Here is a 12,309-nt window from a genome sequence, read left to right on the forward strand (position 1 = left end):
CACGAAATGGTTGAGCTGGAAAAGACCCAGTCCAACCCCCGTGCTATGGCAGGAGTCAACATCAACTAACCTACCTTCTCCTCAGAGACTCCAACTCGCTAGGACACAAATTTGGTTAAGCCTGTTATATAAAACCCTTCTCCATCTGTGCTCCACCCCCGCCCCCCAGACCTGGCTTGCAGTTTGGCCTTGCGTGGCTCGGCACCAAACCAAGCCAGTCAGGACAAGAGGACACAGGGCACTTCTAGGCAGAGAAGCCTTTATTCTGGGATTGGAGCCACTGCAACAGCACACATGTTTTTCACAGTATGCACACGTAATCACAGTTTTCAAAATGCCAGCCTGTACTATTTTTATTTATTTAAAACATCTAATCTGGATTCCCCCTTAACACAGAAAACATGATGAGTAAAAATAACCCAGTTATTGCTTGTGTGGAATTCCTTTAGCACATTTTGGGGTGGGCAGGTGCTTTGGGGTGTGAACACCTTTGCATAGCAAAAAGACTTGTGCTCATGTCCAGCTTGGGTGCTTCCTACAGGCGTCTGTGGTTGGCCACTGTGAGAACAGGATTCTGGGGGCAGGGTGATGGGCCATTGGCCAGAAGGGCTTTTCATCTGTCTCATCAACATCCCCTGGTGTGTACATAAACAGAAGCGAATCTGAATGGCTAAAGGACTCCAGTTGGTGTAAAGCTGGTTTGAGAAACAACATTTCAAGCAGTAGTGCTTTGTAACAAAGGACGGGATACTTATGCATTTGGGATAACATCATGGGAAGATGGATTAAAAACCCAGCTCTGACAATGCAGCAAACACACAGTAAGTGGGAGCTGAAGACACTCTCAGATTTTGGGATCCGTGCTGAAGGTCTCAGGGCAGCAAGGTTAGATCTCAAGGCCACCAGCCAAGCTCAAATTACTACTCTTGAATCCAGGAGCTTTGCAACTGTGTAATTGGTTATAAAAAATTAAACCACTCATTATTCTGAAAGAGAAAGCATTGCATAAGAGTTTTGCTTGTCAGTGTGTTTTCCTAAACTTTCATTCCCCACCCCCACTGAGATCTTCAAAATAAAAACTTCAGCATTTTCCCCCTGATTCTAACCCCTTCCCAGGCCTCACATTTCTAGCTCTTTCCCCTGTCTCGTATATTTGGCAGGGTTCAGTTTTTGTCTTTCTAGAGTTAGCGGCTCCATGATATCACAAGGTCCTACGCAGACAACACTAAAGCCCATCACATCACTAAGCCCCAACCCATGAGTCTAGGGCTTTGGGATGCTGGAAACCAGGTAACCCAAGAGGGCAGTTTATTCCATCATGAAGATCATGAGGGAAGTGAGCTGGAGACATTGCAATGTAGGGGCCTGGTTCCATGAATAAGCATTGGGAGGTGGGGTAGTTCTTTGGGATATTTAGATTCCCTCAAGGCCGCCCCAGAACCCGTTTCCGAAGCTCCAATTGCAGCAGATCTCTCTCCTTCCGGATCCCAAGTAAGACGCTTTGGTTCTCATGAGCACGGCGGATCAAGTAGGGGATTACTTCTTCCACAGAGCCGAAAGGGATAGATTTATAGATGGCATAACCGGCCTGGCCTAGATTTGGGCACAAGATTTTAAAAAGAGAGAGAGAGAAAGGAGGTGATGATATCGCAGGAGGAACGGAAGTGGATGGGGGTGTGGAGAGCATCTGTGGGAAGCGGGGTCTACGCTACACTCACCTAGTGCCAAGGAAATTTGATCGCACATGCCCAGCAGCTGCCCAAAGCTGACCGGTCCAGCACCCTTGTCGATGCCCATCTCTGCCATCCTTAAAAGAGATAAAACAAGCACATTTCAGCACAGGTTGGGGAGAAGTTATGAGAGTATCATAGCAGTGAACAGCATAAGCCGTAAGCTACAAGGGCTAGGAGTCCAGCTCAGTCACAAAGACGCTGGCTGGTTTTTTAGGCGAGCTGCTTGCCGCTAGACCTCACCTTCAAGCCCTCATCTGCAATATGGGGATAATATTATGGGGTCAGCTTTACAGGGTTGCTGTAAGAAACAATGGAAGTATTATTTCTACATTGACCAATGGCGGCTGTGTGTGCTGTGTACTGGTTTTGCATAATGTGAATGGGGCTTCTTTTGCTGCTATTGTCTCAGGTTTCTAACATTCTGGATAATGTGTCCCTGTCCTCCTCCCGAAGGGATGCATGTGCTGTCAGCTGTCTGCCCAGACGATGTGTGCTGATTTTTCTTTACCTCTGTATGCCGACAACCAATATTTTGCTCCTAGGCATGTCATGATAGCAGTATGCCACTTCCCTTATATATTGCTTGCTTTCATGCAAATAGATCTGAGAGGTGGATATGGACTGGAGTATTGGTTGCTGATGTCAGAAAGGCAGCACAATGCTTACACATACAATTGTGTATGTATGTGTGTTGCAGTGTGGAGAGGCTCCCTTCCAAGGCTATTCCCCCCACCCATGGCTCCCACTTTCAGAGAGTACCCATATGTCCAAACCATCAGAACTGGTGGACATGCCAGCTGGTGCTTGTTATGTAGAAAGACAACCCCACTCACTTCCCCTTTGTGGTATTCCCCCTACCTTTGAACTGTGTGTATCACGGACGCTTCGTTGTGTGTGGCCACGATCATCTCAAACCTTCCCCTGGCTCGAGACACTTGATCCAAACCAAAATCCAAACAGCACTGGTAACTGGATCACAGGAAAAAGGAAGAGGGCAAGAGAATGAAGCAGAGGGGGCAAAAAATGAGAGAGGTGCACTGTGCATCAAATTTGTATAGGCTGGTTTATATGGATGGATGAACATTAAAAAATCACTACTGTATAACTGATAATAGAAAAATGCAATGCGTCTAATTTAAGTGAGAATAGCAGTTGCATACACACTGCACATTTAAAACACATGTCTCCCCACAAAGAATCCTGGGAATTGTAGATTTACCTCCTCGCAGAACTACAATTCCCAGAAACTTTAACAAGGCAGTGTTCCCAAGATCCTTGGGGGAAGCCCTGTGCTTTAAATATACCACATTTTTCCATGTATAACTCGCCCCTGTATATAAGACACCCTCTATTTGGGGGGCAGTAACCAATCACATGTTCCCCCTATGCACTATCCGTATATAAGACTACCCCCCCTTTTTAACATTATTTTTTAGTAAAAACAACAACCCACGTCTTATACACAGAAAAGTACGGTACTTTCAATAGATGGTGTGTATGCAGCCCAGTGACCTCAGATTGCTATCCATGTGTGCTAACGAGTGATGGGCAATTTCATGCCTCATATTAATGACCCGCAGAGTAGTGGAACAGGGTGGAGTCCTCCTCACTTTTCGTTGGTGGCCTCCCAACTGGGCTGCACAGGATCAGGGTATCCTTTTTCTTTTGACAGTTTCCGCTCTTTCTCCAGGTAAGCCCCCCGGACCAACTTCATTCCGAAACAGACACCCAAGCGCTCGGTGAGGGCGATGTCCTGTTTCAACCGCTCCAGGGTGTCCTGGAGGGAGACAAGTTGGCCAAAGACTGTAGTAGAACAGGAAAGGAGTCCTCCAATACCACTGAGTTGTCAAGGTGAGAGCAGACCTTCCTTACTTCCAGGAAGTAAGGTGGATAGAAGGAGGACTGTTTCTGGGGGAGGAACTCACCTTGAGATATGCCTGGTATGTGTTCCAGATCCATGGCTTTTGGGTGTTGCAGACAGCCATCATTGCCACAGTGACAAGTGTCAGGGCGGGGTTAATGTAGGTGTATTCTGCATCCACCAGGACACGGACTCCTTTTTCCACAGCATACTGCAGACGGAAAGAGGTTGGGAAGATGAGAACCAGAACAAAATGGACACCATCGCCAGGGCTGGGCTCCCCTGCTTCCGTCCTCCCCTTAGAGTACCTGCGCTACAGAATTGAGCCGCCTCAACGATTTCTTGAAATGGTGGTTCTCTTCCTGGTTCAGGCAGCCGAAGTTCAGCTCCTGTGGAGGCAGGAGAACAGTGGGAGATAATACACAGGTCAAATAAAGTTTTAGCTCTCTTTGGAGCAAATGTAATCCACTCGGAAGGCAGTGGAGAAAAGGCTCCTCACCTCCCCTTTCATGGCAGCCACCACTCTCTCGATGCTCAGGTCCGACTTTGTCTCCTGCTCTTGCAAACGCAGGGCGATGGTCTTCTGCAAAGGGAGCAGGGGAAAGTAATCCAAAATAAAAGCAGGATAGCTCCCTTCCCTTCACAATAATTGGGCCAGAATGAGGTCCTATGCATCAAAAATAAGGGACGGACTGAGATGGTAGAATCCTGGAGGAGAGGGGGCTGGCAAGAGAAGCAAGCAGAGGCACCAGTCTCTAGAGCAAATAGTTTTTAAGACATCATGACCAAGAGGATAATTGCATGATACTCCCCACACTGCCCAGTTACTTTGCATGCTATGTTTTATAATTCTGTGGTGAATACCACTTCAGATTTTTCTGTTCAGTCTAAAGTGGTACATAAATGTAACTTAAACCAAGGATACACATCCGTTCAGAGCTTGCTGCCCCCAAAGCCCCGACAGTCCCTCTGCCATGCCACAAGACTCACACAGAGCTCAGCTGCCATCAGCGCCGTCACCTTCAGTTGCATCATGGGATTGATGGCACCAACCGCAGACAGATCCAGGCAGGTAAGCATAGATTGGGCATTCTTGTCATACCAGTCTTCCCTGGTTGGGGCAAAGCAGATAGAATAATAATAATAATAATAATAATAATAATAATAATAATAATAATCTATTATTTATGCCCCACCCATCTGGCTGGGCTTTTCCAGCCACTCTGGGCGGCTTCCAACAAAATATTAAAATACAGTAATGCATCAAACATTAAAAGCTTCCCTAAACAGGGCTGCCTTCAGATGTCTTCTAAAAGTCTGTTAGCTGTTGTTCTCTTTGACATCTGGTGGGAGGGTGTTCCACAGGGCAGGTACCGCTATAGAGAAGGCCCTTTGCCTGGTTCCCTGTAACTTGGCTTGTCGCAGTGAGGAAACCACCAGAAGGCCCTCGGCGCTGGACCTCAGTGTCCGGGTAGAACGCTGGGGGTGGAGACGCTCCTTCAGATATACAGTACATAGGATTGTAGGGTTGGAAAGGGCCACGAGAGTCATCTAGTCCAACCCCTACAATACAGGAATATTTTGCCCAACATGGGATTCGAACCCAACTCTGAGATTAAGAGTCTCATGCTCTACCGACTGAGCTATCCCAAAGTCAGTGCAGAATCTCCTTCTGGTACTACCACTTTGCTTGAAAATACTCAGCAGGCAACATCTGTCAAGAGCAACACTTTCAAACTCTCTGAAAACCTTCAAGGGCCAACTTTCACTTTCACTCTGTCCTGTTGTTCAATGATCCCCTTGAAGCTTTCGTTGCCAGTTTCCCCAAAGAGAAGTAAAGGGCCAAATGAGATGTGTCTATTTGATAAATTCTTCAATGCTGGGTAGATGATTTGTGTTAAAGAAATAGTTGTTGCTGATCGGCAGCATGGTGGGCGCCGAAAGTTATAGCCCCCTTTTCTCACACCATAAGGGACTCTAGCTTAGCGGCAGAGCCTTGGGTGCAGAAGGTCCTAGGTTCAAATCCTGACATCTCCAGGTCAAGCTACAGAGCTACAGTTCCCAACCCACAGCTCTTAACAAACCCACAATTCCCAGGATTCTTTGAGGGGAAGTCATGTGCTTTAAGGTGACTAACAATCATGTCTACCCTTCTCCGTCTACTGTACTTATAGACCATATTATGGTTTGCAAAAATTACTCAAAGCAAGTCCAGGTTTTGATTTGAGGACACTGTTTTTTTTAGGTAATCTCTATACACTCTCCACTCTTTTTGGAACCTTTGGTTAGACTGTCCCCTAACTGTATCCGTCAGTTTTGCCATTTCAAAATATTCAAATGATGAAATGAGAAAGAAACCGTTTAACAAACAGGAAAATAGACCCGCTTTGAGGAGGTAGGAAGTCTACTAGAAAAGAATAAGAATGGGAAATATAAAGTAGGGTAACATAAGTCCGCGTGCAAGAGCATACGGATTTATGGTTATACATTTGTTATTTGTTTTGTGCTTTCTATTTAGTTTGTTTCTTAATTGTCGTTGTATCTTAGTGTGTGTGTTTATGTGTTGTAACAAAAAGTTAATGAAAAGCATTAAAAGTAAATAAACAAGGTGGCTAACAATTCCAATAATCATAAAAAGTTGGAGGGTTTTTAAGCCAAGACTGAGAGCAAAATAAGCAGCAGTATTAACAATTCAGCAAAAAGGAAAGCAACACACCCACCCACCCGCCAAATCATTATAGAGAACGTTCCAAGGCCAGCCTAACTCAGCAGGGGGACTGAACAACACGCTGTGCATTTAAAACTGTAGTCTACCTCCCATAGAACTACAATCCCTGCCTCCCTTAAAAAAACTATAGTTCCCGCCATTGCGAGGGCAGGTGGAGGAATGTGCTTTAAGTCTCTGCTTTGTATACAGCCTTGGCTTCAACGGACTCTAGTATATCACACAAAATTAATCTGTTGTTTGGCTAGTTCAAAGATGGTCGTGTCTCTCTTTGCACCTGCTTTCTTTCCCAGTCAAGCACCTGCGTGTTTCACATCAGGCCTGAAGCAGATCCGGATAGCGACCTTGTTTGATGTTATCAAAAAGGGGGATCTGCCGTTGCTTCTTCCGTTAAGGATTTTTCCTAAATGTGTACCTAGAGTCGCCATATTTCAAAAAGTAAAAACCAGGGGACCACCAAAATTGTTCAGTTTTTTAGGAAACATCCAAAATTGTTGAACGTGGTTTTTCAATTGACTTGCCTGAGATCCAGGACAAAGCGCCACCTTTCGGAAATTCCCCACCCCACCCAGGACGTCAATTCCGGCTTTGAAATCCCGGTAATGCCCAGGAAAATCTGGACGTATGGCAGCCCTGATATCTTCAGGTGCCTAAATGATGGAATCTCCACAACCAGCAGTTTTGACAGGTGAGAGATGTGAAGGGAGAAAGAGTTTCAGGTTGGGGGTGGACTTTAGCAATACAGCACCCTGAGCAAGGACAAATATTTATTATATTCACAATAATTCCTTTTGGTACTGCTGTTATTTAAATGGATCTTCTCAGTAGGTACCTATATAAATATTGTTGTTCTTGTTGTTAGTCCCCTCAGCTCAATGCCCTGTGCTGCCCAGGTTATTATCTACTCTTCCTTTCAGCGTTGAGGCTGGCATGATGAACTATTTAATTTAAGACCGTATTGTTATAGCCTTTTACTCAGAGTAATCCCTTTGAACTTAATGGACCTGTCACACCCATTAATTTCAATGCATCTACTTTGAGTGAAGCTAAGTTGGTTACAACCCTCAATATTTATTTTAAGGCAGTCTATTCATAATACTGATCCCAAGTTGGTTTACATAGGGCTGACATACACCCGGAATTTTCACTTTTTGAAATATGGCAACCCTAGTTTACAATGCATATTAAAGCAACAACAACAACAAAAGATGCCGTATAACAAAATCAATACGAAAATAACGCAAATATTAATACCAAAGCAGCAGAGCTAAGATTTCCCTTCCATGGCAATTCTTCCAGTCAGGGAAGCCACTTACGAATCACACCAAAAAAGGACACGGATATGCATAATTTGCCTAGGCTAATTTATAGGTGTAGGTGATGCACCTTTAGAAATGGTTCCTATAATTAAATTAAGAACACAATGCATCTCAGCATAATGAGGAAAACTGTGACCAGATGGACTGTTTATTATGGGCAGCTTTTCCACACATGAAAGGTTTTTTGTTTTTTGTTTTTGTTTTTTCGCAGTGTCCGCACAACACTGTTAGGACCAAAATGCCAGCCTGCACTCCCCGCCCCCGCCATTTAATCTGGATTTACCCTTTCCGCAATAAGTTTTTTTAGAAGCTGTTGCCAACAAGCCATTTGTAAATTAATCCTCCATCTGGAAGCGCTCTTAGAAAGCAGACACATTCACGGAGGATAAGTCTATGAGCAGCTCTTAATCATGTCAGCTAAATAGAACCTCCAGACCCAGGGGCAGTATAGCACAGAGAATAGCCAGAGAAGGCTTTATGCCTGACAGCATTGCGCTGGCTACTGTGAGAAGCAGGAATCTGGACTGTCTGGCCCTCATCCGGCGGTGCTTTTCTGAAACTCTGAGATTGCATTTTAAAGGGGGCTGTTTTGGGGTTTCTTGCCATTTTCAGCAAGAGGTGATTTCGCATGTGTGAGATAAAAGGGCGAATGATTTATATCTTGCACTGGCAGCGGCTGCAATCTGCTGTGTGTGAAAATACGCATCGCTACCCTTAGCACCTAACCTCTGGATAACCACTTCCTGAACACAAACCGGATAAAAAAAAACAGGTTGTGAAGACAGCTTTGTGCAGCAGATAAGGATGTGTGAATCATGCTTCCTCACTTGACATTTGAGCACTTCTCCCCACCTTCTGGCAGTTCCCTCACTATGAGGTTACAAGGAACCAGGCACAGGGCCTTCTTGGTAGTGGCACCCACCCTGTGGAACGCCTCCCATCAGATGTCAAGGAAATAAACAAATACTGTATCTGACTTTTAGAAGGCATCTGAAGGCAGCCCTGGTATAGGTAGGTTTTTTAATGTTTGTTGTTTTACTGCGTTTTTATCATTTCTCAGAAGCCGCCCAAAGTGGCTGGGGCAACCCAGTCAAATGAGTGGGGTACAAATAAAAAAATTATTAAATTATCGTTATCCTCTGGGGCCACATGCACCATTGCCATTAGGTCACCCCACAAAGCGCCAGCTAGCTCATTTATCCGCCAATAAAGTGTGACAGGCTCACAGAGGTAAAAGACAAAGCAAGGGCAGACTTTGGTAATCTTTTGTAGTAAGGCCAAAACTTGGTGCCCCAAATGGATCTTCTTGATTATGGATCTTCTCAATGTTGGGTTGGGGCCCTGTGAGAGAGGGCCCCACCCTAAATCCAGTGCTGATATGAATCCGTCCCGAACTATGCTTGAATCATATGTGAGTGGAGTACAGAGGACTAAGTGAGAAGCTGAATCAAATCCACCAGCCTCTCACCAGTTTTAACTAAATCATGTGCCTTGCTTTTAAACCCCTGTCAGAGAACTTGTTTCCTAGGGCTGCCTATGCTTCTCCTCATAGTATCAAGGCACAGCCTTCTCTTTGGCTGTCCAAATCGTGCCCCCCCCCCCGCTCACTTTTCTCAACCAACACTCACCCATCCTTTGCCTGCCCCACATCTTCCTCTATGGGGACGGCAAGGAGAGGACGGATCCCCAAGTTCTGGAGCCGTCGCAGTGTTTCCTTGACCTCTGTGTGGGTTTTGCCAGCAACAAACTGTCCGTACAGCGTCAGACGGAGCACAGAAGTCCAGAGTCGGTGGCCCAGAACCCGCCGGGAGACGGAAAGGACCTGGTGGAGAGAAATAAAAGGTTTATGGGACAACTTCTACGTAGACATCGACGGCGAGTCTGAAAGGCTAACAAATAGGCCATGGCAGAGGTGTTCAAGGAATGGGTGCACCTGCCAATTAAGGATCCATTTCAGGCATCAAGTGGGATCGAAACTTCATGGCACAATCATTCCCTCCATTACCAGTGTTCAGATTTTGAGCATCGTTGCTCACATAGCCAAAACAACAGCAACCTTGCACAGGAAGGACATATCAGTAGCCTTGGGGGAATCACAGTTTGCAGAAGTACCTCAATAAACTTTAGGGGGGAGGAAACTGAAGTGGGAGTGACACCCCACCAAAAGCATCTCGCTGAGGTTGAGGGTGCTCAGTCAAAACTGGAATGCTGGGGGGTGGGGGTGGAATGGAGCAGCTGGGAATCCTGAGGATTGCTGCATTCTGCACTGTTTTGTTGCAGTTTCTGCTTGTTCCCTATAGTTTTTGATGTTGGTTTTGTGTGTGCTGGTGCTTCTGGAGTCAAAATGTCCCATCAACACACAAGAGGGCAGTGTCATCAGGCCGGGGAGTCCCGCAAGGCTTGCAGAAGTTCAACAAATATTTGGGGGGGAAGGGGACCCTATGGGAAGGGGCAGCTGATTGCAAATGAGGGCTACAAATCTTCAGCACCTATTGAAATGTTGCCTGGCTCCTGGAGGAGTGGGGGGTGGGCAAGAAGAACCAGCAGGAATGGGAAGGGAATTGAATGACTGGACTCTGGAGCAGCAGTGCTTCACGCTGCAACAATTTGTCACAGACAAGGTGAAACAAAACTCCTTTTTGAATACAGTTCAGACCCATCCCACGGCTTGACCCAAAGACCCTTAACCTACCCCACTCTCCCCAGCCACAACAGAGCACTGTGGGGCACCCCTTAAGCTACAGGTGGTAATTGGAAATGAATTGATTGAGCGGGTGGGTGGCCTGCAGCCAGTCAAGATCTGAGCCCCCTCTTGGTCTCACCGTGGGCGCTTTCTGAACCAGCCATGGGGAGGAGCAGAGCCGGAACACCAGCAGCCCCCGAGTGATCTCCCAATTGCTCTTCAGGTGGAATACCTTCCCATCGTCCAAGTTCAGGGAAAGGTGGGCAGGCGTGGGGTCCTTCGCAGCAGCTTGGGGGGCTGGCTGGGGAGATGTAGATTTCGAAGAAACCGCTTGGGGAGCCCAGAGGGAAGCCAGCCTACGGTGCGGCAAGCGAGGCCCGCAGCTCAGCATGCCGCCAGCTGTGTCCGAGGGCCACGGCTCTGGACAGAGTGTAGCACCTGCTGCCTATCCCACAGCGTTTGGGGCCAGCAGGAAACCCCGGGGGGAGGGGTGAAGTAGAGAAAAAGTGCAAGACCCAGCTGACAAGGTGCTGCCTCAGCAGGTTAGTGGGGGCAGGTGGAGGGGGAGCAGCTTAGTAGGGTAGAAAAACTGCTGAGGAGGAGAAGTCACTTATTAAACTTCAGCACTCCAAGGCAGTCAACTGTTTTATCCCATCAGAGGCCGTTTCTTTTGAAGGGTACCCATTATTTGAAGGATTACCTACTTGACCACTTCGATTTGTGGAACAGGCCATTTTACTGCTACGTTTATTCCACACTTGCAATCCATCGGTCCTTAGCTGTGATTCCTGCATTGGACTAGATGGCACTTTGGGTCCCTCCCTCTACTGTTCTGCGACTCCATGATCCTTCCTTCCGTGGCAGCACTTACATTTTGGAGCTCCGGATGATGGCCGGATGCCTCCAGTTCGAAGCATCTGGAGGGCACCAGGTTGAGGAAGGCTGGTGTAGCATGGCAGCCAATGGTTTAGAGCAGGCATAGGCAAACTCGGCCCTCCAGATGTTTTGGGCCTACAACTCCGATCATCCCTAGCTAACAGGACCAGTGGTCAGGGATGATGGGAATTGTAGTCTCAAAACATCTGGAGGGCCAAGATTGCCTATGCCTGGTTTAGAGCAGGGGTAGTCAACCTTTTTATACCTACCACCCACTAATGCATCTTTCTTGATGGTAAAATTTCCTTACCGCCCACCAGTACTCGATGGAAGGATTCAGCTTGTGCCCTAGAACCCCCTACCGCCCACCTAGAATCCTGAAACCTAGGGACCAGGTTGACAACCCCTAGTTTAGAGTGACAAACATATCCAGTGTCTTGTTTCTGTGAAAGGCTGAGCCTTAAGAGGGCTGAGAATTTCTGCTCCTACAGAAGCCAGCCTCTGACAAACCAAATAACTCCCACCTACAATTCCCCCGTGGGGTGGGGTGGGGTGGCGCCATTCTGCATTTTTGCCTGGAAGCCCATCATGTCAGGTGGGAAGAATATTTTTGCTTAAACACACAAGCACAAGGTAGCTGGGACATGGTCCAAAAATGGCCGACTTGGGCATTCCCCTCAGGACTGAGAGGTGTGCCTTAGGAGGTCTCCCTGAGGAATTTATTAACTCTAATTAAAAATGACTGGGTCACCTGCCAAAGGGGGCCCTACAAATGCGCAGAGGGCAGAAGATACAAGCCACAGTGAGGCAATGCAGTCCCCCCAGAGTGGAGGCAGCGCAAGACTTTGCAGCTTCTGTCCTTAAGTACTGAAGGTGATTTAGCTGAGGCCTGCCGAGATAAGGAGAAATAAATGCTTTAGGTTCGGAAGCTGAGCCAAGGGCTTAATACAAACGTCCAGCCAGGCTTACGCGGAACTAAAAAAAACCTATCACAAGAAATTAGGGAGAGACATTAAAACTGCTGAAATCTGCAACGGATTGTCTCTAGGCCCGGTTAGCGCAGGAATCTTGCCTGCTTTTGGTAGTACGCCGCTCCAGATTGTAGCCCAAAG

At 46.9% G+C, this 12,309-nt stretch overlaps 1 protein-coding gene across 2 annotated transcripts; it reads right to left on the bottom strand.

The window, feature by feature from the left end:
• Nucleotides 1–822: 822 nt before the first annotated feature.
• On the bottom strand, nt 823–10,769 carry PRODH2 (proline dehydrogenase 2). Of its 2 annotated transcripts, none has more exons than XM_083580329.1 (10): nt 10,554–10,769; nt 9,267–9,460; nt 4,585–4,705; nt 4,094–4,177; nt 3,903–3,983; nt 3,659–3,805; nt 3,344–3,510; nt 2,592–2,702; nt 1,719–1,807; nt 823–1,593 (listed from the first exon to the last, which is right to left on the bottom strand). In XM_083580329.1, the coding sequence occupies exons 1-10, from the start codon at nt 10,710–10,712 to the stop codon at nt 1,424–1,426; spliced, it is 1,323 nt and encodes a 440-aa protein (XP_083436455.1). In that variant the 5' UTR covers nt 10,713–10,769; the 3' UTR covers nt 823–1,423. The 2 variants fall into 2 exon arrangements, with proteins under 2 accessions (XP_083436455.1, XP_083436454.1); XM_083580328.1 differs by having other exon boundaries at nt 10,461–10,769.
• Between the last annotated feature and the right edge of the window lie 1,540 nt (nt 10,770–12,309).

Source organism: Podarcis filfolensis (genome assembly GCF_964270895.1).
Source record: "Podarcis filfolensis genome assembly, chromosome: 13".
Taxonomy (NCBI): Eukaryota; Metazoa; Chordata; class Lepidosauria; order Squamata; family Lacertidae; genus Podarcis; species Podarcis filfolensis.

Coding starts and splice junctions, on each gene's coding strand:
- PRODH2 (XM_083580328.1), bottom strand. CDS start 10,712: ATGCTGAGCTGCGGGCCTCGCTTGCCGCACCGTAGGCTGGCTTCCCTC. Junction 4,178..4,584: donor TGATGGCAGCTGAGCTCTGT/GTGAGTCTTGTG, acceptor CTCCCTTTGCAG/AAGACCATCGCCCTGCGTTT. Junction 1,594..1,718: donor TCAAATTTCCTTGGCACTAG/GTGAGTGTAGCG, acceptor GCCCAAATCTAG/GCCAGGCCGGTTATGCCATC.